Source organism: Schistocerca gregaria, chromosome 7 (genome assembly GCF_023897955.1).
Source record: "Schistocerca gregaria isolate iqSchGreg1 chromosome 7, iqSchGreg1.2, whole genome shotgun sequence".
NCBI lineage: Eukaryota > Metazoa > Arthropoda > Insecta > Orthoptera > Acrididae > Schistocerca > Schistocerca gregaria.
In genome coordinates, this window is record NC_064926.1 from 515,901,071 (window position 1) to 515,928,566 (window position 27,496).

General features: G+C 39.2%; 1 protein-coding gene across 1 annotated transcript; it reads right to left on the reverse strand.

Annotated features, from left to right (window-relative positions):
• Positions 1–551: 551 nt before the first annotated feature.
• LOC126281467 (uncharacterized) lies at positions 552–22,110 on the reverse strand. The gene is made up of 6 exons (XM_049980460.1): positions 22,025–22,110; positions 13,454–13,589; positions 8,598–8,734; positions 6,560–6,624; positions 6,275–6,358; positions 552–765 (listed from the first exon to the last, which is right to left on the reverse strand). The coding sequence occupies exons 2-6, from the start codon at positions 13,559–13,561 to the stop codon at positions 644–646; spliced, it is 516 nt and encodes a 171-aa protein (XP_049836417.1). The 5' UTR covers positions 13,562–13,589; positions 22,025–22,110; the 3' UTR covers positions 552–643.
• Between the last annotated feature and the right edge of the window lie 5,386 nt (positions 22,111–27,496).

The window sequence follows — 27,496 nt, forward strand, 5'->3', positions numbered from 1 at the left end:
AGTCTGGGAATGATCTGAGGAATGGCCCGGACGGGTTGCTAAGAAATAAATCATGTGAAAACGCTGTTGAATCTGCTTTTATATCATTTTTATCATTTATATGGATCGCTTTGCACCAGAAATCCTTGTAAAACGATAATTTTATATTACGAAACAAATTTGATGTATTACAAGCGTGTATGTTGGAAAGTTCGATGGGATATCACATAAGTATCTGGGATATGTGCAGGAGGAGTTAATATGAGAATCACGCCCCCTTCGGACTTTAAACCACAATTATATTTTTATTTGCTATTCGCCGTTAACTAATTAACTTTTTCCGGATGTTTGGAGTAAAAAATTAGTATAAAATAAATAAGGTAGCAAAATACACACAAAGGATTTCATTAATATGTCACTTAGTCATAAAACAGGGAGCATTATAATGCATTCTTACAGTACAAGAATGGATAGAAACTAAGAAATATAACACTGCTGCGACATAAATAAAATTCCCGCAATACATTCTTTACAGAAGCGGCAAAGGGAAATCAAACACGTAAACGAAACAATCTACAAGAAGATATTTATTTCAAGAAATATTCATCTCATTTTAGTGAAATGAGAGAGCAGCACAGCTTTTAACATTTTTTTGTTTCATTAATTAGCAGAAGATCCTCAAGTATCGTGACTTGTCGACTTCAGTATGGTTGGCCACAACTTCCCATACCTGTTTCATTACTTCGTCGCTTGGAGACTTGTCTGCAGTGAAAATTGTTGACACCTCTGCAACAGATATATTTACTTTCAGAACAATGAATGTCTGTTAAGATGTATCACATTTACGTGAAAGAATTTTTGAAAGCACGAAATTTAGAATTCAACGTAATATACAAGGCTATGATAGACAATTGAGCATTTTCCTGGTGCGTTATTATTATGCGAGCTTAATATTAAGTAACAGCATCAGGTCTACAGTACATCATCAATACTGCGTTCAGAGAGACGGCGAGTTATGTGTTGAATTTATTCTCAGTTTTCTGAAAATTTATCTCATTATATTCTTTAGAAAAACATGTCCTACAACAAGGGTACGTTTTCGCTCATGCACAGTAAAAGAACTGTGGTAAATATTTGAGCTACGTTGAAATTTTTTGGGAAATTATTATCAAATGCATTTGAAAACTTTAGACAAGCTTGAAAATTACGAAAGTATAGTATGTCAGTTAAACATTAGCTTGATTAACCAACATATGAAAATAAAACAGTAGAATTAATCAAAGGGCTGACTTTTTCACAAGCCTAATCATTTTCGAATATTCCGTCTTATGGGAAAACTTAAGCTTGACAAGATTTGTCGTAGCTGAGTCGTGTTCTACCAGCTAACGAACATGGAATAGAGATTAGGAAAGTACGATAAAAATTATGATATATATGGAAGCAGTAGTTAGTGCGAAGCTGTAATTATACGAGCTGATTCTTGATGGACAGGAAAGATTATTTGGACTGATTATTCGTGATGAACCATGATCTTCCACCAATAGTTAAAGTCGGGGCAAGTTTAGAAAGAGAATTTCATATGGAATGCAATGGTCTGCTGTCGGCAATCGCAGCTCGTCACAACAGAAATATGACTTTTGAATTATTTCTACTCGAAAGACAAGTCCAGCCTCAGCTGTTCGTCTACAGATTACGCAAGACGCTGAGTGGCCGCGTGGCTAGAGGCGCCATGTCACGGATTGCACGTCCCCTCCTGCGGAGGTTCGAGTTCTCCCTCGGGCATGAGTGTGTGTAGTGGTCTTAGCATAAGTTAGTTTGAGTTAGCTTACGTAGTGTGTGAGTCTTGGGATTTGCAGCGCTCAGCAGTTTGGTCCCTTAGGAATTCACAAACATTTGAACATCTTTATGCAAGACGTAGATGTTACGACTCCTAATGTATTCTACATTCAGACGTATGTCGATTGCTGTGATGGTCTGTACTAACACTGTTTGATAGGTTGCAGGCAGCGACGAATCAGCATGAGTCATCACAGCTTCCCATGGTTTGTGGAACTCTCGCACTGAGAATGGGGGAAAGGATCCCTACGCCCACTATGCTGCCACCACCATTTTAGCCACTGTGTACAATGCTGTACATACGACAGTAAACATGTTCTCTCTGAAGTGTGGATTTCAATGATAAGTATCGTTAACTTCCCCTTGCAAACTCCAAAGGAGATATTAACAGTGTTTTCTAGTTTTCGACATCCTCGAATACCGTAGTTCGTGACAGTATCGTATTTGTTTCCTTAGATCCACAACATTTTAACTTCGAGTGGAAACCGGAGTCCAACTCACTTTAATGTACCAAGCTTGATACCAAGTGGAATGTGATATACTACGCGTACGACGATTTACTAGACTGGAAAACCATAGCACAAAAAAGGCGAATATGTCCTGGGCAGAGTTACAGGTGTAACAGAAGGGAAACAGTTTTTCGACTTACCTATCAGGTTCAAAGACATTTAAACTGTAACATATTGATATATTGCCTGTTTATATTACTAACCATTTCATTTAATATAATGCTTCAGGTCAAGTAAAGTAAAATGATACACGACATCATGTCGTACAACATTACGCATGTCATCCAACACGGCATTTGTCATGTCGCGCAATATGAGAAAACGTGTTTAGGATGTATGCATCCCCATTTTCTGTTATAGATGCACCCCCACCCTTTCATATTTCCTATAGCTGATGTATCACACTCTCTAGAAACACATAAATATTCTCTCAGACGTTTTGTACCCAGGAACAAATATACTCTCAGAAATTTGTTTCTTAAAAATCGCAAATATGTCAAGATATATTTGTTTAAGTGTCTTTGAAATTGCCAGCTAGTTCCCATCTTCTACATCTTTAATGCAGCCCAGGTAGATCCGTAGTCAATAAGTATCTTCTTTGACTCGTAATCAAAACATCCTCGGTTCTGGGTTCGAGCCTCACCACTTTCTGAATGTAATGTAAAAATTATCAGCAATAGCGTCCGAAGGCTTGCGACATAACGAGTCACCATCATTCTCCCAACGGCCAGTTCAAAAACAAGGTCGGAGGAGCGGCCAGAAATTTAGGGCACTCCCTTGATCTGGGGTAGCAGACTGCCCCTGAATGGCGGAAGAATCAGCAATGATCGACGACATTAGGATGCTGAAGACAATCGAGACCAGCGCATTAAAGACACAATATGAATTCACAGAACAAATGACCTGTAACTAAAAAAAAGTGTCATGATCTTCTCTCCATTGTCAAATCATTCTGGGCTAGACCGCCATTCATATCTCCAGAGGATGCTGTGAAGGGGGAATGACCATGAGGAAAACATAAACAGACAACGGAAGAATAGTAGGCTACAAGTAGGTGAGCGAATGGCAGAAGTTTAGTTTGAATGTAGAAGGGAAACCAGAAAACCTCACAAGGAAAATTCAGTGTCTCAATGTTGTATACATAGTTCCGCGTAGTCAGCGCGTACACAACTTTCCCACTAGAGGGTGCCCCGCTAAGCGCAACAGCAGGAGCAGCGCTCGTCCGTCTCCACACTACGAGATGGCGCTGCCTTAGAGCGGACCAAATTCTGCTTCAGCCGATCCGCGTATTAATATGTAATGCAGCCACTGAGATTGCTGCTAACATAGAACCTTTTCTCCTCGCGGATCACACTCGAGGAGTGATACATGAATGCGCAAGGTATTATAACGAGTGTACAGACCTCTGATTAGTCAGTCTGCAATTGTCTGCACCAGTCTGTACCAGTCTGTATTAGTCTGTACCAGTTTATAGTCAAGTTTCAGTCTGCACCTAATAAGATTACCATATTCCCGTACATAGCCATGAAGATAAATGAATAGACACTTTGCCAACTATCAGAGATATGTGAGAATAAGATTAACGTACCAAGACAAATGGAACTTCAGACTGTCAGTTGTAAACAGCATCCAGAATCAAGTTACGTAATGTCTGTGCTTTTTATTACTTTAATAAATGTGTGTGAAAATTAATCAAGTTCTGTTTAAAGTTTGTCACTGTCAATCTGCTACTCTAAGCGTGCAAGTGGCATTTCTATCGTCTGACCTAATGGCAGAAGATAAACACGCCACCATAAAACCACGAGACACATATGCTGACACGCGCCTACTTCGTTAGAGCGACAAGTCAAATAATCTGTAGGTGTGTGTACCGAAGGTCTTACAGTACGCACACCACACTCAACATAGATATAGTGAAGTGAAATGGAAATAAGAGGAGTATAGGGTAATATCAATAACACAAGAAAATGTTATAATGGGAATATGAAAGGGAAGGTAGGACAGAGATTGAGTTACTGTGAACGGTTCAGTTATAGGGTTCTGTTTATCAGAATCTACAGCAAACCAACACCGACCATAATAGCTCAAGTATACATGACGAAGTCACAAGCAGATGAAAAAAAATAGAGAAAGTATGTAAGGATATTCAATAGGTAAATGCAGTACATAAAGGGAGATGAAAAGCTAATAGTCATGGGTGAGTGCAATACAGAATAAATACACGTGTGGAGCACAGCACTGTATGATAGTTGATCATGAACAGTTAAAAAAAAGAACTGAAGAAAATCGAAGCGTTCGAGATGTCGTGCTGCAAACGAATATTTATAATTGTGTGGACTGATGAGGTAAGCAATAAGGAGGTTCACCCCAGAGTCCGTGAGGAAAGGAATGTGTAGAAAACACTGTCAATAACAAGGGACAAGATGATAGGACACCTGTTAAGATTACAAGGAATACCTCCCATGGTACTAGAGCGAGTTGTAGGGGGTAAGAACACGTGAAGGAAGACAGACAATGAAATGCATGCAGCAAATAATTGATGACGTAAGATGCAATTGCTACTCTCTGATGAAGAAGATGGCACAGAAAAGAAATTTGTGGTGGGGGCAGGGATATTTTTCATTGTGGTCCCCTACTTTCACTCTACCACAATTTTGAAAATAGACCGCCATATCATGGCAAACGACGTAGATTTTTGTTGACTTGTGCGAAGACTACTACAGTATAGGATTCTGTATTGCCTTTGGAACGATGTTGCTTACATTGTAGCAACCGGTACAGCTCTAATAAAACAACAAGGTGCCCATTAAAAACGTGTATTTGTCTACATTCTTAAAATATTTGAACCGATGGGCACTGGTCTGGAACATAGAAGAAGTGCGCGTAAAGTAATCACAAAAACCATACTTGCCGCAGATGAAATTCGAATGAAGTTTGATTTTTGTAAGCTAGTTTTCAACTTTATTTTAAGAATGCATTTCTTATTTATGCGAATCACTTTAATCCGTCTCCGTGCTTCCAGTTCATTAAGAACAAATTTGACGTGCTATATTTGGCTCTAATTTAAACCATCGTATATCAGCAACTCAAAAAAATAACTGGTTAAAAAATTTCGTTCTGAGTTTATCCATTTATTGACCTTTATGCAAAGTTTGAAGCGATTCGTACAAGTACATTAAATGTCCTATCTCTTTTTTTCTTTTCCACTAAAATCAGAAAAAATGGTGCCATTAGCAACACATTAATTTCAGCCTAATTAAAATCCACTGGAAAGGAAATTAATCGATTCACAGAACTTGCCTGGAAGCCAACTGCGCTTCGTCGGTGACATCATGTTTTATATACAGTAACACAGGGACAGTAAGACAGATATTCGAATGGCTGTAAAAATGGCCAATGGTCCCGGATAAACCAAAAACTTTTTACCCCGTGTTGTTAGCTTAAATAGCAATCAAATACAGGGACCCCCCCCCCATTCCCACCAAAAAAAAAGATGTGATTTTGCTCTCGGCCTTATCAAACATACTTGTTACAACTCCTCCACGCAATAACCACTGCTCAGTGTAGGTTAAGACTTAATCATTAAAAAGAGACGCGACGTAAAAGTAACACAGCAAAATTTCCCGTGATTCAGAATAAATCATACACGATCAAATTAAATCTAGCGAATCAACTTTGGAGTACCACAAACAGTATCAAATGTAATGAGGTTATCGATAATCTTCTCCCATCAATATTCAAAAATATATAATCAGGTGGCACATAGCTGCAGTCACGGAAGATAGATGAATAACTCACGTTGCTAATGATGGTACATTTCTAAAGTACAATCAGTACGTAATGTTTCCTGAACAATCCATAGTTATCACAATTTAATACTTAACAGCGATAAAGCATCAGTTACTTTTCAGTATATTACATCGTAACAATTTCGCTTCGCAGCTTCTTACCTGTACCCAACATACAGTAGTGGTCAATGTAGAAGTCGTCGTTAATGTACACGATGTTTCTGGGTCCGCTGATCATCCAGCCAACTGAAAATTGTGCAAACAGAGACGAGTTCAGGAAAGAGAAATTTATTGTTTTCCTCCCTACAGTCAACAGGTTACAAAAAATTGGAAGAGCAGATAATATCATACTGGCATCTTAGTGCTTTCATTGGCAACTGATACATAACTCTCATTTATGCTCCATTTTTTGATATAATTCAGGATGAGAAAGGAAAATTTACTCACATATGCCATCGTATTTAGTTTGCAACTGGTTTCCTTTGAGTGTCGCACTAGCCGTTACTGGAAACCTGTAAGGACATATATAGTATGGAGATATTAGTTGTCTATATTTGGTATATACAGCACTGTGCAGTAGAATTAATGGCCATTCCCTAGACCTACCCTAAATCTAAGATCTGTATGTACTCTAAGATTCAGGAATAGCACTCATCTTCCGTGTATAAAGCTGGAACTTTTGATATATATATATATATATATATATATATATATATATATATATATATATATATATATATATATATAATTTGCATCACCCCGTTTCCCAGAACTCCTGAAGATAGACGTTGACTGTGGACGTTGTATCACGGACTCAGTCCCTTTGACTGTTCGAAGATGTCACTAAACCCGCCGAAAGATCTAAACAACCATTCATAAGTAGCGCCTATTAGACGGAGGGGTCCAACAGCCGATCAGTTCCCATCATTCCACCAGGAAGGAGGTACACGGCACGTATTGTCTGTAGTTCAAACATACGTAGACGGTCAATACCGAGGTTGGATCACGTCCGCTTTTTACTTTGTGCCAGGAAGGGCTCTCAACAAGGGAAATGTCCAGGCGTCTCAAAATGAACCGAAGCGATGTTCTTTGGACATGGAGGAGCTATAGAGAGACAGGAACTATCGATGACATGCCTCGCTCAAGCCGCCCAAGGGCTACTACCGTATTGGATGACCGCTACCTACGGATCCCTGACAGCAACGTCACTATGTTGAATAATGCTTTTCGTGCACCCATAGGACGTCATGTTACGACTCAAACTGTGCGCATTAGGCTGCTTGATGCGCAACTTCACTCCAGATGCCCATCGCGAGGTCCATCTTTGCAACCAAGACACTATTCAGCGCAGTACGGATGGGCCCAACAACATGCCGAATGGACCACTCAGGATTGGCATCACGTTCTCTTCACCGATGCTTGTCGCATATGCTTAACAACCAGACAATCGTCGGAGGGTGTTTGTATGCACCTGGTCAGGCTGACCGCCTTAGACACGCTGCCCAGCGAGTGCAGCACGGTGGAGGTTACCTGATGTTTTGGGGTGGCATTATGTGGGGCCGACGAATGCCGCTGTTGGTCATGGAAGGCGCCGTAACAGCTGTACGATGCGTGAATGCCATCCTCTGACCGATACTGCAATCATGCCGGCAGCATATTAGAGAGACATTCGTCTTCATGGATGACAATTCGAGCCCCCATAGCGCACATTCTATGAGTGACATAATTCAGGATAACGACATCGCCCGACGAGAGTGGCCAGTATGTTCTCCAGACATGAATCCTATCGAAGATTCCTGCGATAGTTTGAAAACGGCTATTTACGGACAACGTGATCCACCAACCACTCTGAGGTATATACGCCGAATCACCGTTGAGGTGTGAGGCAATCTGGACTAACAGTGCCTTGATGAGCTTTAGGATAGTATGCCACGACGAATACAAGCATGCATCAACGCAGGAGGACGTGCTACTGTGTATTATACCTATTTGTACAGCAATCTGGACTACTACCTCTGTAGGTCTTGCTGTATGGTGGTAAAACATGCAATGTGTGGCTTTCATGAGCAATAAAAAAGGTGGAAATGATGTTTATGTTTATCTCTGTTCGAATTTTCTGTACAGGTTCCGGAACTCTCGGAACCGAGGTGATGCAAAACTTTTTTTGATGTGTATAAAAAGCTTCCAGCACAAACCAATCAAGCCCAAATTAAAAAAGAATACTCTTCACTTAAAACATTTAAATGAAGGAGTACAATCAGTCTATAACTAAACTTTCTGGGAGGAAATTTCGTACAACTGAGAGTGGCCAACGGAGGATTCGATTGGACACCACTTGGCCGTATCAGTCTGTGACTATTCCAATATGCTGTCAGTTGGAGGCTTCAGATTGGAACCTTCGGCTTAGTAGTGATAAATACTAGAACAGACTGGACTGTTTGATTCAAGGAAATGTCAGGCTGTAGGTAAGTGTCAAGTGACTTACAAAGAATTGTGGCTGAAGTAGCCCCTAAGGCTCATCGTGTCGTTACTTTTTCCTGGATCCTGCGTGATGGTCAGACATCCCTGGAGGTCCATAGCCAGCATCGGGTAGCGGTACTGCTCGTACCAGGTCTTGTGCGCCTGCGGAAAGACAATCGTGACAAAAGAGATAACACTGTAAATTAATTTGCTGTAATTCTGCAGAAGAATGAGGATTGAGATTAGATAGAGAGGAGAAAGTGGTTATGAGGGTTTCAGAATTTCTTAACAAAATATGATAACGCGTCAATACGGACACCGATGGCGAAAGTTTGTTCTAGAAATTCGTGTTACGCTATCTGCATACCTTATTCCACTCTATTTATCGTCCCAGTCCTGGTAATACTACCGACAAGGATTTTAAGAATTCCAACACTGTTTTGTCTGTGAGTTCGCGTGCTTCAATAAATACAGCTTTGTTCCAAAAAGAATGGCGCATTACATGAGGAACCTCTCCATCCTGTACAGACTGTAATAGACAGTTGCTGTAGTGACATTTAAAACAGTAGGCCAATAGATCCGCCGATGCACTTCCGTCCCTTTCTTAAGGCTTTAGTTTGTGCTCATCTGTGTGAGCAGATACGTTACCAGCCTTTACTGAGGCGCAATGACTTTCTTTGAATTCTTTGAAAAGTCACCTCTCCCTCATCTAGTCGTATTCGCGTTACAACTGGTTCATCAATTCGTGAGATATTACTAAGAACCAATGTAAAATTAAAAAAGAAAAGTTATAATGTGTGTGAAATCTTATGGGACTTAAATGCTAAGGTCATCAGTCCCTAAGCTTACACACTACTTAACCTAAATTATCCTAAGGACAAACACACACACCCATGCCCGAGGGAGGACTCGAACCTCCGCCGGGACCAGCCGCACAGTCCATGACTGCAGAGCCTTAGACCGTTCGGCTAATCCCTCGCAGCGCAAAATTAAAGATAATTTAAATGTAAATGGGACAACAGTGGGTATTTATGAAAAGCTTTATGTAATCAATGCTGTTTTCGAGGAAGAAAAGGACAATACACTATCTCATTCGGATCATTATAATGCTATCGAAGTAAGCTACATTTCACAGACATTAAAGTTCATGGAAATCATTAAAGCTGGTGAAATATATGTCATATTAAAACAGTTTGTTGACATATGTTAGGAATGAATAACATTTTAGACTATTTCGACGTTTTAATGATATTTGGACCCAAGGAAAAATACTTAATTATTGAGAAGTGCAATAATGAATCCTTTGCACAGAAAATGTTATTCAACCAATATATTGAGGAAGCAATAAAGGAAAAAAATAGAAATTTGGAGTAGGAAATAAAATCCATGGAGAAGAAGTAAAAACTTTGAAGTGTCTCAGATTCAGAGTTTGTGTACACAAAATGCAAAATCAATAAGCAATTGCAAAAAAAAAAAAAAGGAAAGACGCGTAATATATCAAATGTCTAAAAAGGAGGGGGCATGTATAGAAATTGTAGATAAGGTACTAGGTTGAAAAACGGAATAGTAATGGACGCAGTCTTTCTCCCTTCTGCTTAACCTATACAGGGTGTAACAAAACGTGTACCAACCTCTAGAATATTTATGTGTGATGATTAGAAAGCATTTTTATGTGAGAGAATGTCCCTGGTGCCCGGTTTCGTCGCTAGGTTTTGACGCTAGTGATGTTCAGAGCAGGTGTTCAATCTGCAGTGTGACCAATAATGTTATACATTTGTTGCTAATAATATCTTCACCTTACTTAATGTACATATGAATATGCGTTTTAAGAATTAGTTTGGAATCGTGTGCTGGTGCTGGGGTGCCTCAGCTTCGTGTAAACCTGGTTCCACAAATTAAACAGTTAACACAGAGTCTCGTCCTAGGGATCCTGTTTCACGAACACGGCCATCATGTTCCCAAATGTTACATGATTATAGTATTATCTCTGGAAACCGTACGGCATACAGGAAACTTGCGCTACGGCGGTTCATCTTGCCTCTCCATAAATACGAAGTATGTCAGGTAATTCTGCTAGAGTGGAGTTAGTCAACAAGAACCTATAACCACCAGTAGAAACTTTCATGTAAAGCATAGCACAAAGAACAATGATGCTATTAAAATGAAACTATATGGTTCCAGAGAGCTTCTCAAGTCTCTAACATCTATGACGTATGTATGTAGACTCGAGAGACGAATGAAAATTTGTCCAAGGCCACGATTCGAATCCAGGTCTCTTGATCACTATGTAGACTCACTAACCACTATGTCACCCTGGCACGGTGGCTCTGGACAAATGCACTGACTTCCACAGCATGCTTCCCTCCTCAGCCCAAAGTACCATTCATGCCTCAACCGACTTAGTCTTCCCCCTGAACTTCCAAAACATCAGCTTGTAGAAGGTCTCAGTCTGTAATGGAATATCGCCTCAGCGTATAACGTATTAGGGGATCCTGCCTGGAACCTACTCAGAAGTGCTTTAAACAAAATTAGGTACAGACATTCGTTTCTTGCTTCAGTCACCGTGTAGACGTAATAGAAGTTTGAAACTTGCAAAAGTCTCTGGTAAAACATAATTTTACTTGTTTAAAACATCTATGCCTGGGTTTCAGGCAGGGTTAACCGCCTCTTCCGGTGCTGAGGAGCTATTCCAGTACAGCTGAAGGGCGTCTACATTGATATTCAAGTTTATATGGAATACTAACAGGGCCGAGACGCGAAACGCATTTTGGAATGAGGAGTACAAGGTTAAACTGTGCAGAGGTGAAACGCCAGGCTGGCGGAGCTGTTAGCTCATCTGCCTAGTGAGCCGAAAATCCTCACAGTGGCCCAAATTTCCATTCATCGCTTCAGTCTGCATTTATATATCTATAATGTATTTCCAGATGCGTGAACACTGTTACCAGTAATCAAAATTTCTTATTTCTCTTTAGAATATGTAATTGTGTTGAAATTGTGATGAAAGTCAGATATCAATGCCAACATTCTCATTACGAGACAGTGAAAATAACGATGAACATTTCCCTTAATGAAGATGGGAGAAGGTACTTCCGGGCACTTTTTTTCTGGAGTTGTGTCACGAAACCAAATAATAGATTTATTCAGAAGTGAAGTAAAATTTCTGGGTGAAAAATCTGCAATGATATGATTCGCAACTGATATTGTTATCCTATGTGAAAATGAGGAAGTATTACAGGAATTACTATTGGAATGAACAGACTGCTGAGTACAAAATCTGGGTTCAAAGTATTTCCTAGAAGGTCGTAGGTACTGAGCAGTAGCACCAGTGAGATTGGCGGCAAACGTAACATCACACTGGTGACAACTGAGCAGACGGAATGAAGAAAATCTGCTACCTAGGAATGAAAGCAATACACGAAAAATTAAGTACAGAGGAGGTAAGATTCTGACTAGCACAGACAAAGAGAAGATTCTTCACGAAAGGAAACCTAGTAGTATCGTATGTTAGCCTTAAATTGAGGAAGAAATTGTTGATGCTGTACGTAAGGATAACAGCGTTACGTTTAAGTCAGTCTTGGAACAGTCGGGACAAATGAGAATCCAAGCGTTTCAGAACTGGAGTTATAAAAGACGCTGAAAAGTGAGTCTAGTCCTAAGATATAACCGATGGGGCTTCTTCGCAAAATCGGTGTAGAAATGAATATAAAGAAAACAGTTACTGCAAGAAGAAACAGCATGGTAGGATAAGTGCTAAAACTTCTGGCAGTAACTTGAAAGAAATGATCACACACATTTACAAGGCTCTTAACGAAACCAGAGCTGCGATGTAAGAGCCAGAGGCTTATAATGAGTTATGATTTACACACTAGACGCTTAAGTCCTTAAAATTAACCAAATCCAACACATCTGACTCGAAACTGATCATGAGCGTACTAACCGACTGCCCGAAATCTGATAAAATGTGCTCTTTGTGTTCTCCAGTCGGTCTCTGACTGTGCCGCTATGATCTGCGCCGGTTTCTGTTACAGAACAGGAAGTATTTGTAAGTTACCACTTCCCTGTGAAATCAGTAAGTAAGAGAGTGATAAATTACGACAGAACGTTGCTCATCTCATATATACAAATCCTGAGCTACATCTTGAAGAACAGAAGTAAGAGAACACTACTTGGACAGAGTGCCCCAGAAAGCATGGTCAGTTTTCAGGGATGTGGCAGCAACGAATGTTCGAAACAAAAAAGCCTAGTAAGCATGGGCTCTAAGATGAATACCTTAAGAGCTATGAGTACTAGTTCATCTTTGCTACTGTGTAACACATCTACTCATCAAATGGTCATTGCATTCTACAGTCAGTGTTTATTAGATATTTCTGGTCCATACTACCTTCCTCCATAGATATAGTAAGCAAAGAGCTTGCAGTAGGAGAGATTTACTTCATAGTATCGATGATGAAGATGTGGTCACAGCTCGTAGCTCTTGATACATCCATTTTAAGGCCATTTTTAACAGACGTTTTTGCTTCGAGAGATCGTTCCTGTCGTTTACCGGAAAACTGACCAAATCTCTTAAGACCCCCTGTCTGCTACGAATTTACTGCGAGTGGAGGACAGTACTTACTCCGTCTGCACAGTTCTACATAACTACCGAGTTATATTAGTCAATGTGTATAGTTGTGGGAAACGAACAGTTGAATGCGAATCTTGTCTTATACTGCTGTGTATTTAAGAGATAATACAGTGAAAGTGGAACACGTAGGAACGGTGAAATATTACAAGACGAGTAATACGTACATCAGATGACAAAGCGTTTAGTGACCACTAGATCTCTCCAAAGTCGTACAACAAGAACCCTCCGCAACAGAAGTGTAACAGAACGTGACTCACTGTGGAGATGTTGAAGTTCTCGGTGGATGGTTCAGGCAGCGTACAGGCCAGAGCGCCCTCTGCCATAAGTAACGACAGCAGCAGAAGGGTTAACGTCATTGTCATCATCTCCGGGAATGTGAGATCGCGCAGTGGTCTGAAACAGAAAGCGTGACTCTGCTCACTCCTATGAAGAAGAAGGTAACATCTTCAGGCGTGCGGCATGTCTGTGTGAACAAATAAATCTTCACACAACATTTTCTTTCTGAATTATTTCTGTATATTGTCTGTTGAAGAAATTGGGGATTACAAGTACTCAATAAAAGTACATCTGCTAATTAGATACGTACGTGAAAAATAATCTTCTTAATTACTATACATACAGTTGTCCATTACAGTTGAACAAGATCTGAAGTTGCTTTTAAGGGGGGTAGGACGTCTAACGGGCCGAATTGGAGCAGGAGAGGCATCACAGGACATTTTAATTTCCAGTGTCTATACCTTTACAAATAAATTCCTAAAACTTTGTCAGCATCACCAGGAAGGATACAGGATTCACACCCATTGCAGTGGAAGTTCGAAAACAAAACAAAATAAATTTTTTTAAAACGAAATTTCACGATTTTTCACTTACTACTGGCTGCATTTGTTATTATAGGTACACTTTTCTTCATAAGTTAGAGAATTTATTTAATTTACGAAAAAACGAATGAACTGTTATATTTTAAACTTCATGTTTAGAAAAAACACAAATTTTTTAGTTAATTACCTCAGTTTTCACCATAGATTTTAACAGATTTGGAAAAATCTAGATTTTCATACACATTAAAGTATGGTTTGTATGCTGTGCAAAATTCATCGAAGAATCTCTATTACTTAAGAAGAAATGTGTACCTACAGCAACAACTGCTGCCATTAGTAAGTGAAAAAATGAAGAAATTTCACATGTAAGAAAAAGAAAAAAAATTATTTCGTATGTTTTCGAACTTCCACTGCTGAGAGTGTGAATTTTGAATCCTTCCTGGTCATGCTGACAAAGTTTTATGAATTTATTTGTAAAAGTATAGACAGTGGAAATTAAAATGTTCGGTGGTGCCTCTCCTGCTCCAAGTCGGCCCGTTTGACGTCCTACCCTCCTTAACATGAGATAATTAACATAAATTAAAAACAAAATATTTTGTCACCGATAAAAGTTGTACTAAAATTATTTGAACGAACTTATTTAAACACTACCTGTTAAATATTGCAGTCTCTGTAGTGAAGGGTTACATTGAGAGCACGGTATAGGGATTTGGTAAATTATTTCACTCTTTGGTATTGTACTTTCTGCTTCTGCGAAACTTTACTTTACAGCAGTGGAATTGATAACACTAGCGTCTTACTTTCTATTGAGTTCAATATCTCTCTCTTTACGGAGGGATGCTGACTCAAATTTTTATGTGAAGAAAAACGGATTGTTTCAGTACCAGTGACTGCTCGTACCTAAAATTTGTGGGATGCTGTACCAGAAATTTTTTTGCCATCGTTTTAAAACTGTGTAGAAATCTCTTCAAGACCTTGTTAAATCCTAAAATAAGAAAATCATACTTTTTTACTTGCTTAAACCTAAACTGTTACAATTCAAGTTTGATCTATTCATTTAAAATTAAATTCACTCTTCTTTCTTCAATTTACTCGAGAAATCCAATACTTATCTCTTTCATCTCTTGGTTTCAACAAAGGAAACATTTTTCTATTGAAAGCCCTTTAAGCGCATTTAGTCTTTCCGAATTCATAGTGCTTCTTAGATAAGTTTCGATTCATTACAGCGTTGAAAAGTAACGTTCTGTGTCTGATGTTTTCGTGGGAACTGTAAGAGGATTCTTATCAATTTCGTAGTTTTACTAACAACTCCGCCACACACTGTCAGGTGGCTTGCGGAGTATGGATGTAGATGCAGATGTAGAACATAATCTAGACTATTTTTCAAGATAAATTTCAACAGCTCAACTAATTTGGATTATCGTGAATATCAAACATTCAATAGAATATATTTACTGCAGTTTCAAAGTTTTCTTTGTCAATAGTTATGCTTCACTGGTCAGTACGATCTGTAAGATGTTCTTTCTTGCAATAGTGAATTAGTTCTTGTTGAGCGAAGTAGAAGCTATGTTGTGTTTTTTGGCTGAATATTTGTCCATTATATCAATAAACATACAGACACACGTTTCGTTAGCTTCTGCCATGGGTGTCTCTGAAAGTCATAGAGTACTTTGAGTTCCTTAATGTTAAAAGAGCAATTTATAAATTAAAATTATTTCAATTGTGGTACTAGTCCATTTTTGTCCATTCTGAGATACATAGTCCTAAAGTTACATGAGGGCTGAAAAATCTGCAGTTGAGATACCAGTCAAGTATATATACCTGAATATTGAAATAAGCCCTTCAACTACAAACACACAAATATGTCGAGATTGGGTTTGATTGAAAATTATTTCATGATGAGGTATAATCTCATGGAAAAGCTCTAATTATACAGGTATATTAAAATTTCTATTACTTCTGCAACGATTTGATGTGTGTTTGATATTGACTGAATTTCATGAGATCTTTATGTTGAAGTTCCACCTTATAAGGGATGAAAATGACATTCCGACGTCCATATGATTTCTGAGGATGGAGACAAGTTGCTGTGATGTTGCGAAAAATTATGGGATACCCAGAATGTTAGGGAAAAATATTCTTGAGTTTCGTGGTGTAATACATACTGCATGTGTCAATATTAAATAATATTAATTTGCATAAGAGTTTTGTGAAATGTGCATTACTATAAACAGTTTTTATTTTGGTTTGAAGTCCTGCTTTTCAAAACTTTCGTGAGATGTGAAGAGCTGTAAACGAATGACCTAACAGATTTTGTCCATTTCCTTGAAGGATTATGTCCAATTGTTCAAAAGATACGTTATGATGTGACATTTGCAGTTATTTGGAATAAAGAGTCTCCAAAATTGCTCAAATATTTCTCTGTTCAGTGCATACCGTAGAACAAGGAGAATTTGACTGGGTTCCGAATCATTTCTTGTGTTATTAGCTACGACAGCTGAAAATGAAGCTTTTCCAATGTCCGTCCTTATCTTCTCGTGATACATTTGTAACAGGCTGTCTAGTCTCTCATTCTGAATGGTGTTAGAAAGACCGCTGAAGCTAGTACTGAGTTCCAAATGATTCCCCAAATCTGAACGAAGTTTAAAGAAAAATTTATTAATTTCTGTATTAACTGAATAATCATTTTCGTCATGTCGAAACAAGGGAATTTAAAAGTTTCTGCAAAAGAAAATGCAGTCCATTTCACACCACTTTTTAAGCTTTACAATACTCTCGTCATTTGAAAGTCTGCATGCCTTACTAACTTTCTGCTTAACAGTTATGGTTCCTAAGAATAGCAATGAAACTCCAGCATTAATGTGATATGTTGAATTATCATGCGTTACGGATTTTTAATTAATTTTTATATATTTCTAAAACCGTCTTTGGCCCAATGTTCATCACCTAATTTCAAACAAGGAAAGCAAAATAGTGTAGCCTATCTTCACAGGCACAAGTCCATTTTCCCGTTAGTACCCTTCAGAACTAAAGCTCCGAATATGCAACTACAGAAAAAATCGCAAGACCACGAAGGAATTGTGCTACATAACCGAAAGATGGTACGCGTGTTTCTACTTCTCAAATATGATGTCTAATCACATTTCGCTATAGTTGCATAAGAGTGGCGATACTAGCGCCACTATGAGGACATTAATCAGGTTTGCTTTAAATACACGCAGTAACGGTCGTGAACGTTAGATACATTTAAGACTGGACGTCGCGAGTTGATGTTAACCAAGAATGCCTTTAAGAAGACAAAGACCCCATTATCAACACCTCACTGAGTTTGAACATGGTCGTATAAAATGGCCATAAGGAGCTGGCTGTTCCTTCAGCCATACTGCAGAAAGTCTTGGCAGAAATGTAGCCGCTGAACGTGATTGCTTTCAGCGGGGGTCCCGAGAATGCCCGGTCGCAAGAAGACCATGCTCCGGACGGACACGTGGTAATGCCAGGAGGGAAGACCGTGTTCGACGTAAGGTTTCATTGCATCGTACTGCATCTGCTGCAGAAATTTGAGGAGCAGTTGGCACAACAGCGACGCAACGAACTGTGACAAATTGGTTATTTCAAGAAGGGCACCCAACCGGAAGTCCTGTATCATGCATTCCACTAACCCCCAAATCACCACCGTTTGCGACTTCAGTCGTGCCAAGTCAGAGCTCATTTATTAGGAGGCTGAAGGTTTGTTGCATTTTATGATGAAAGCTGGTTCTGTCTCCGTGCCAGTGATGGCCGTTTGATGGTTGGAAGAAGGCCAGCGGAGGACCTACAACGAACCTGTCTGTGTTCTTGATGCACTGGATCTACACCTGGAGATATTGTCTGGGGTGCGATTTCATATGACAGCAGGAGCATTCTCGTGGTTATCCACAGCATCTTGACTGTAAATTTGCACTTCATTCTGATGATTCGACCTGTTGCGCTGTCATTCATGAACAGGACAACAAAGGGCGTTTTCTAACAGGATAACGGTCGCCCACATGTCTCCAATCGAGCACATGTGGGATGTCATGGGACCACAACTCTAGCATAATCCAGAAACAGCATTAACCATCCCTGTATCGATCGACCAAGTCCAACAGGCCTGGAGCTCCAGCCCACAAACGCGATATCCGGCATCTGTACAACACAATGCATGCACGTTTGCACACTTGCATCAGTCTTCTGGCAGCTACACCGCTTACTAATGCCGATGATACAAGTATAGCTATCACACCCAACAGACAAGAATTAACTGGTGAAATTGTAAGCCATGTTTTTCAGAAAATCATTAATTGGTTCTCTGCAGTTGGGCTCTCATTGAACTTTGGCAAAACACAGTGTATACAGTTCCACACAGTAAATGGAATGACACCATTAATAAATATAGACTTCGATCAAAAATCGGGAGCTAACGTAGAATATTCAAAATTTCTAGGTGTATGCGCTGATAAGGTGTTGAACTGGAAAAAAGACACTGAGGATTTGCTGAAACGTTTGAGTTCAGCTACTTATGCTATTAGGGTCATTGCAAATTTTGGAGATATACATCTGAGTAAATTAGCTTACCACGCCTATTTTCATTCTCTTCTTTTGTATGGCATCATATTCTGCGTAAAAGTGCATTAATTGCACAAAAGCGTGTAATCTGAATAATTGCTGTACCTCATCCAAGATCACCCTGCAGAGACTTATTTAAAGAGCTAGAGATCTTCACTGTAGCCTCACATTATATATATTCACTTATGAAATTTGTTATTAACAATATGAACGCATTCAAAAGTAATAGCAGTGTACACGGCTACAACACTAGGAGAAAGGATGATCCTCACTACTCAAGGTTAAATCTAACTTTGGCTCAGAAGGGGGTAAATTAAGCTCCCACAAAAAAGTCCTTGGCCACTTACCTAATAGCATAAAAATTCTGACAGATATCCATACAACATTTAAAAGGAAATTAAAAGAATTGTTAATGGCAACGCCTTCTACTCATTAGATGAATTTTTGGGTGTAGTAAGTGGGTAATTTCCCCACCCTTCAACCAAAAAAGAAAAATTCTCATGTAATATTTTGCGTAGTGTAATATCTTGTATAGACACCTTTCATTAGCCTGACACGTTCCACATCATTACGAAGTGTCTTGTTCTTGATCTATGGAACGAGTACTAATCTAATCTAATCTAACCAGCATTTCACATACGCAAGAGCTTATCTCCCGCTTACATTAACCTGTTATCTTGCAATTTTAATCACTTAAACATGTTACCTAGAAAAATGTATTCTCTAAATTTCAATACACTAATTATTTCTAGGTGTTGCAGTTTTTCCGTCGGTGTATTTGTTGTTGTTGCCTATGCTCAACTGAGGCATGAGAATATCAAGTGTTGGACAACCTCTTCTCTCAACTGCAACTTTCTCTGGGAGAGACAGCTGCCAAAATCTAAGTTGTTGAAGTACAATTAAAGGTCATAGAACTTACTTCCTGTGGATGCAAGGTCACGGTTAAAGATTTCTAAAAGAAACGAATAAATATGAGTATAAGAGCTGGGAGCATTATAATAACTTTACTCTACCATTTATCACATTCAGCTGTACCATACACGGTTTATAAACATAACAAACGCAGAGTAAACAAAACGGAACCACCTTTCACCAGCAGTGAGCATGCCAGACTCCGATTCATACGAAGGACGGTGCTCTCACGTTGCAGCCTCGAGTGCTGCTTCCTATTACTTATGTGAACAATAGCCAAACACCACGCCGCTGGAGCTGTGAAACGCGCAGTTCAGTGCAACGATCTTTGTACCTTTATCATGAACCGGGAAGTGGCTACTGACATTAAACTTAAGTATTATACATTGAGGCAATACAAGTCATTGTCATACCTCCTAATAACGTGGCGGATCTCCTTTTGCAGGGGGTAGTGCAGCAACTTGACGTGGAATGATCTCAACAAGTAAAGTTCCCCTGCAGAAATATTGACCAATGCTGCCCCTACAGCCATCCATAACCACGGAAGTTGCGGGCAAAGAAATTTGTGCAGGAAATAACCACTCGATCATATTCTATAAATGTTCAACAAGATTCATGTCAGGGTTCTGTGGTGACCACATAATTCTACATCTACATGTACGTAAATACTCCGTAAGCCACCGTACGGTGCATGGCGGTGGGTACCCTGTATCACTGCTAGTCACTTCGCTTCTTGTTCCATTCTCAAATAGAGCGACGGACGAACGACTGTCTGTATGCCTCCGTGTGAGGCCTTATTTCTCGTATCTTATCTTTGTGGCCTTACGAGCAATGTATTTTGGCCGCAGTAGAATCGTTTGACAGTCACCTTCATATGCCGGAGCTCGAATTCTCCAGAATGTTCTTCAAACAAGTCGCAGAAAACAGTCGCTCGGTGACATGTTTGGGAACATGAAACACATGAATGGCTGCCAATTGTCTGCAACTAGCCGAACATAACCATTTCCAGTCAATGATAGGTTCAGTTGGACCAGAGAACCAGTCTAGTCTACGTAAATGCACTATGGAGCGAACACTACCACCATCTTTATAGCTGAATATCGCTACCCAATAACTCAGTGTATACTGCACAGTTATAACAAAAGATTCAGAGAGATAAAAAAAAGGAAGTCAGCCGCGGTGGCCGAGCGGTTGTAGGGGCTTCAGTCCGGAACGGCGCGACTACTACGGTCACAAGTTCGAATCTTGTCTCGGGCATGGAGGTGTGTGATGTCCTTAGGTTAGTTAGGTTTAAGTAGTTCTAAGTGCTAGGGGACTGATGGCCTCAGATGTTAAGTCTCATACTGCTCAGAGCCATTTGAACCTTTTGAAAAAAAAGCATTCAGTATATCATTGTTAATTACTTCAGCCGGGATGGTTCCTACCATAATGCCATGGCCAATTGTCTGTGCCATTCTTGTCAAACTAGACAGTAAGTATGTGAATTCACGTATATATGAAATTTTTTTGCTGAATTACGAAGTCATGTACAATAATCTCGCAAAAAATCTCCATGGATCAATAAAATTGTTGCTTCTACTACTGTTTCTGTGTGTTTCCAAAACATCGAACAGAGAAGGTAGCCTTACGAGGAACAATGAAAACGGATTAGTTATGTCTTTGTTCTTAGGTTAATGGTAGCGACTGGATTTTAGTGGTCGACATTCACCAAAGATAATTAATTCAAGATGTTATATACTCGCCCAACAATTTTATACAATACAATGTGTCATTTTCATTTACATCTATTTCACAGTTTTACTTTCTCTTCATTTCTGTTATGTTTCATTGTAAATAAATTTAAATCATGAACTTACGCATGGTCTTCATAACGGTACAAATAACAAATTTAATATAAAAATAGATAGTGATGACAACACATATTTTCCATCAGCGTCTGCTATGTACAACGCAATGGGAAAAAAATGAAATACTTGCGAAAACATTTATTTCTTGTTTGTCAGCTGAGAACATTTACTGACGAAGAACTTACTGAATGCGAAAAGAACTACGTGAGAAACGGTCTCTGATCTGTTTGATTAAAACAAAGAAAGAAGAGAAGATTAGGATTTAACGTCCGGTCCACATTGAGGACATTAGAGCCAGAATCCCAGCTAAGCTTGATGCAATAATGGTGAAGGTAATAGGTGGTCCCCTTTCGTAGGAATCTTTCCGGAATTTACCATGAGCGACCTAGGAAAATCACGGATATCCTAAATTTTGATGGCCGAATGCGGATTCGAACCATTGTCCTCTTAATTGTGAGTCCAGAGTGCTAACCACTGCGCCACCGCAAGCGATTGTTTCATTATCATCCATTCAGTCAATTTAAGCGACGGCGATACATAATGCCTTGACGGCGATTCGAACTCTACACAACTTCAACACTAATCACACGTCTCACTCTAGTTCTAGTACTGTTGTCATACGAAACACGATATAAGGTGGCATTTAAATGTAATGTGGAATACTCACACCTTCTCTGAAGATTGAAATGACGGTAAGTAGCCTGAACCGTGCTCTGCTCTCTACAAAGCTACCGGAAGAATGGTCAAAGCTAGTGGTTAAGCCTATTTTATGGTACCGTATCCAAGGCTGCGAGGCTATTTACGAAGTTCATGCAGCTGAATACATAAACCGGCGTGTGACGTTAAACAAACAGGTGTTATTCCGGTGTAGGATAATGGTGGGTGGCAGATGTTCTGGAAGAACGTAACAACAAGACAGCTGCTTCATTGACGAATGCGTTCGTCTCGTAAGCACAAAGGAAACCCTCACAGAATTACAGTTTGTGTAACGCAATTTATCAAAGACTTCCAGGAACTCTAGGTACTGATCCGTAGCAAAGCAACACGTGTTCGTGATATCGTGTGTACACATCTAACAGTGGTACATATGGCAATCACATCAAGGTTACACCCCTGTGAGTTTGACGTTTTCGATAGAGAAGTTCGTCAAAGTGTAATTGATCTTATTCACGACGTATTTTTGCTGCAGGACAAGAAATTATCTATGATTAGAAAGGTGAGTGTACCTCTAACCTCAAACTGTAAACAAAATTTTTCGCAACGCGTAATTAACTTATCGAACTTGGTTCTGTCTCTGAATGAACAAAAAGTGCTTGAGAAAGTTTTAAATATGCCCCTCCCCAACATTCATCTGAAAAACTACAGGATGTTATGAAAGTAGATATTGAATATGCTCTAACGAAAGACACCACTGCAAAATATACAGTTGCCAATGCAGTAAAGAATGAAACCAAATTCCTAACATCCCACGGTCTATTAACTTTCACACCCTCAAGTCCTTAAAACTGAAATTACGACACTAAGGTATCATTGGTTCAAATGGTTCAAATGGCTCTGAGCACTATGGGACTTAACAGCTGTGGTCATCAGTCCCCTAGAACTTAGAACTACTTAAACCTAACTAACCTAAAGACATTACACACATCCATGCCCAAGGCAGGATTCGAACCTGCGACCGTAGCAGCCGCACGGTTCCGGACTGGGCGCCTAGAACCGCGAGACCACCACGGCCGGCCCAAGGTATCATTGCAACAAAATCTGATAAAGGCAACAGTATTGTGCTTTTGAACAAATGTAAATATGTGGATAAAGTTAATGACTTTCTGAGTACCACGGGCTTCCAGGTCCTTCCTAAAGACCCTAGTAAACTGTTCAAATAAGATGTTAAACATGCAATCAATTCATGCAAAAGCATTTTCTCTGAGTTTGAAGCAAAACTGGTAACTAATATGAACCCAGTGACTCCTAGAATGTATGGCCTCCATAAAGTGCATAAACAAGATGTTCCTATTCGTCCGGTAGTATCATCATTCACTGCTCCTTCTTACAAACTAGCTATTAAACTGGATGTCCTAATTAACAGCAAGAATAAATTCAAATCGAAACATGTTTCCAAACTTGTGACATTATGTGATTGCATTATCATTTTAAATCATTCACTAATCGAGCAGTCGCTCGGCAACAGCTACAGTTAGCAAATAATATTGAGAGAATGTAAAAGGTGAATGACCTGTGACGTAACTTGTTTATTGTCGAAGCGCCGTCAGAGATGCAGTGAGTTATTGACTGAAAACCACGGCGCGAAAAATGGACAGAAGAAGAACACTTTTACACATTTTTTTTATGCACGAGATATTCTCGATGAACAGCTACTCATTCTTGTCTTGTCTCCTGTAACTTATGTCGGACGCGCATGTCTTGCTGCCGTATTATTATTGTTAAAAATAATATTATTTTAGTGTAAAGTAAAAGTGTAATACTAAAAGTGCAATACTACATAGCAGTAAATTTATTGTGCGACGTGTATGTGAAACTGTCAAAGGAATTATTTTCATTACGAGAAGAGAAGTGCCAGTCAAAACGGCATCCATGTCAAATCCTTCATTGGAGTGTAAGTTCATCTAATAATTGCCATAAATTCAGAGTTAAATGGAACTGGTGTATGGACTATTTATTTAATATAGAATCTATGTCTCACTCCTTCATGAAGTTATTTAATATTATTTATGTTTCTGCCAAATAGAGAACCGGTCCGAGTGACCTTCCGGTTCTAGGCGCTTCAGTCTGGAACCGCCTGACCGCTACGGTCTCAGGTTCGAATCCTTCCTCAGGTATCTATATGTGTGATGTCCTTAGGTTAGTTAGGTTTAAGTAGTTCTAAGTTCTAGGGGACTGACGACCACAGCAGTTAAGTCCCATAGGGCTCAGAGCCATTTGAACCCTTTTTTTGCCAAATAGAGAGTTCACAGTCACGAATCCTTTCGTCGAATTCGGACGGAAGTTGTATGCGGCGAAATATTTTCTCCAAGCCATATTCTACTGGTAAATGCATGATAAACTACGGTCCGTTAGGAAATTCATGTTGAGCTATCCAAAAATAATTGTATTTTGAATTGGCATTTACTCTCCTCTGCAGTGCAACTTCCGACTGATCAGACGATCCAACAAGAAACAGCCGCACACGGTCGGCGTTCGCAAATATATTTCCACCGTTGAGTATAGCTATATGTTACAGCACCAAAGTAAACATGTTGTTATAATTAGCGACTACGAAAGGGGACATTTATAACTGTATGTTTATGTATACACATTACGTAAACATATCGTTATAAACTCCATAGACCAAGTAAATAAGTTAAAAGGTATATCTGTCTCACACCGTGATAAATTAGTATCCTTTGATGTCAGCATTTTGTTTTCTAACATACCAGTTGTAGAATGAATTGATGTTCTGACAGAGCTGATGCACGAGTCTAATGTCAATCCTGTGGAACTGAATGACTTGAAACTGGCCACGCAGACGTGCCTCGTACATAACTATTTCCAGTTCCAGGGGATTCTTTATAAACAATTAGATGGCTTAGCTATGGGTTTCCCTCTTAGTCCACTCTTGACTGAAATATTTATGGACCATTTTGAACAAAATTTTCTAAAAACAGAATCTTTGAGTGGAAATATCAAATACTGGTTTAGATATGTAGATGATATCCTGTGTATGTGGACGGATACTACAAGACAACTCCACACAGTCAACATAAAAATATCCAGTTCATAATGGAGGTTAGCAACAAATCCATAAACATTTTAGATCTCACCATTGACATCAGTACACACACACATTGTTTCAAAATTTACAGAGAAACTACAACTACAGACACTGTAATACCTTCTTGCTCACAGCACCCCACAGCTCACAACCATGCAGCTTTCCACTCAAAGGTACACCGTCTCATATCTATCCCCATATCCTAAAATGATTTTAAAGCAGAGTTAGATACAATAAAATTTATTTCCACAGCCAACGGCTACAATCCAATTCTTATTGACCACATCTTGCACAGGAAACAAAGACGGAAAACTATACTCCTCCTCCATGCCCCAGCTGCTTCACCATCCACAGTCTGCAAGAAATGGTGTGCACTACAACTTCCAGGTGAGGTATCACAGATTGTAGCCAAAGCACTGAAATCCTACTTTCCCGCTATGTCAGGAACACGGCAGCCCAGTGTGGTATTAATAGCAAAAATAAGATCCACTTATTTGCTGAGCATGTACTGAGTGAAGGTCACAACTAATAGCTTGTGTCCAGTGTATTTCACCTAGCAAACAAAGGCCATAAACTCAACCCGCTGGAAGCCCTGGATATTAACAAACATCTTGCTCACAGTCCAGAATTAATGCTAAATGACCAGACACAACTCAACACTTCCCCTCTCCTGAACTTCATATAATCACCTCTGTTGCTCAGTACTTCCCACACTATCTCTTCCTACATATTCCCAATTTACTGTATTCATTAAGTTCTTTTGTTTCGTTGAACTTGTCTTTATATCCCATATAGACTGTAGTTTCAGTAGTTAAGGCTTTCTTTTAACTAGTATTGGTATTACTGTCCATATTTAACACCCCTTGTAGTTGTCTCATCAAATATTGTTCATATTTTACTTTGTTCATTTATGCAAACTGTTACACAGACACTGTTTTGATTGTAATGTTAATGTCAAAATGCAGTACCATCACACCCTCAAAGATTGCTGTTACTGTAGGTTCCCTCAAACACCTCCATTTTCCTGCATTTATTTATTTTTATTTATCTTATTGATATTGCTTAAGTTGCTTCTGTATTCTGTAGTTACATTGATAATTGTCTCTTCTTTTGATTGGTTTCTTTATCACTCTCCATGTTTCATAGCTCCTGATGTGGCTTTGTCTAGTAATAATTTTATTTTATTTTATTGGTTTTGTTTATTAATAGAAACTGTTATGTGAACATGGTATTCCTATTTTGTGTTAAGGGTTTTCCTATTTGCTCTATTGTTATTTATGTACTGTTTAATTTTTACTTTTTCATTGCATTACCACCACACTGTCAAAGATGTTACTTACTGTATGTTTCTACTTCAGTCTAGATGTGTTACTTCTCTTCCAATGTTGTTTGCAAACATTGTAACTTCTTTGGTGATAATACTCAGTAAATGTCTGAAGATGGCTTTGTAAGCCGAAGACCGGTTAACAATAACAGTAATACTGTAGAACAACAGCACACTGGCGCTTTTCATTTATTAAGAATTAAGAGATTTACTACATGGTTATTTGAAGAAAACGGGTCATATTTCTCGTAACTTGTAAATTAGAAGGTGAACCCTTTGATATCGAATCCAAGGTATGCTTTTTCTGTACATAATTGTGAATAAATATCTTCCTCTAGTGAAAGAACATTATCAAAACGATTTCAATGTCTGCATAGCATGTTTTCTGGATAGTATCTTGTCATCGATTCCACCCTTCTTTCATCGCTATCTTAGTGATCCATGACAATTACACCCAAGATACAAGATGAAATAACACATTGCATTTATTTCTCGTAGGCTTTCTGAAAACACTATGTTACAAACTGAGAAGAGAACGTTCTAATCCGACATGTAGAAACCTGTTCTGGAATTTTTTACACCTGAGGAATGTACCGGAAGGAACACAATGTCACAATTTTGGCTGCTGGGGCACATTGCTAGTATTTGTATAAAAAATGTTGAAAATTTCTGAAATCGTACCTCGCTAGGCGGCTGGAGAAATGCACACCCTCACCCGTACCTCCAGCAAAAAGCATATTTGACACACGACAGGTACATGTTCTTCACAGACAGCACCTTCGTAAACAGACAAGACTAATCAACGCGATCGTATTTTGTACTGATATTTTCGCTGACATTGTTGTTCAAAGTTACCATTCGCTCGAAACTGGGACTCATTTCGTATCCATAATAAATAGTAGTTGCCTTAGCGGTATCGCTAAGTGTCAACAATAGACGTAAAACTGAATTAATTTTGGTTGGATGTAGACGGACTGGCTGTCCGTTGTAGTACGAATTTTCGGCGGCGCAACGTGCCGTCATCGGCAGCTTACTCCTGATATGAAACT

Excerpts from the sequence above, each read along its gene's own strand:
- LOC126281467 (XM_049980460.1), bottom strand. The coding sequence starts at position 13,561 with ATGATGACAATGACGTTAACCCTTCTGCTGCTGTCGTTACTTATGGCA. Across the intron at positions 6,625-8,597 it reads TACTTCAGCCACAATTCTTT|GTTTCCAGTAACGGCTAGTG; the intron begins GTAAGTCACTTG and ends ATGTCCTTACAG. Across the intron at positions 766-6,274 it reads CTACTGTATGTTGGGTACAG|AGGTGTCAACAATTTTCACT; the intron begins GTAAGAAGCTGC and ends TATCTGTTGCAG.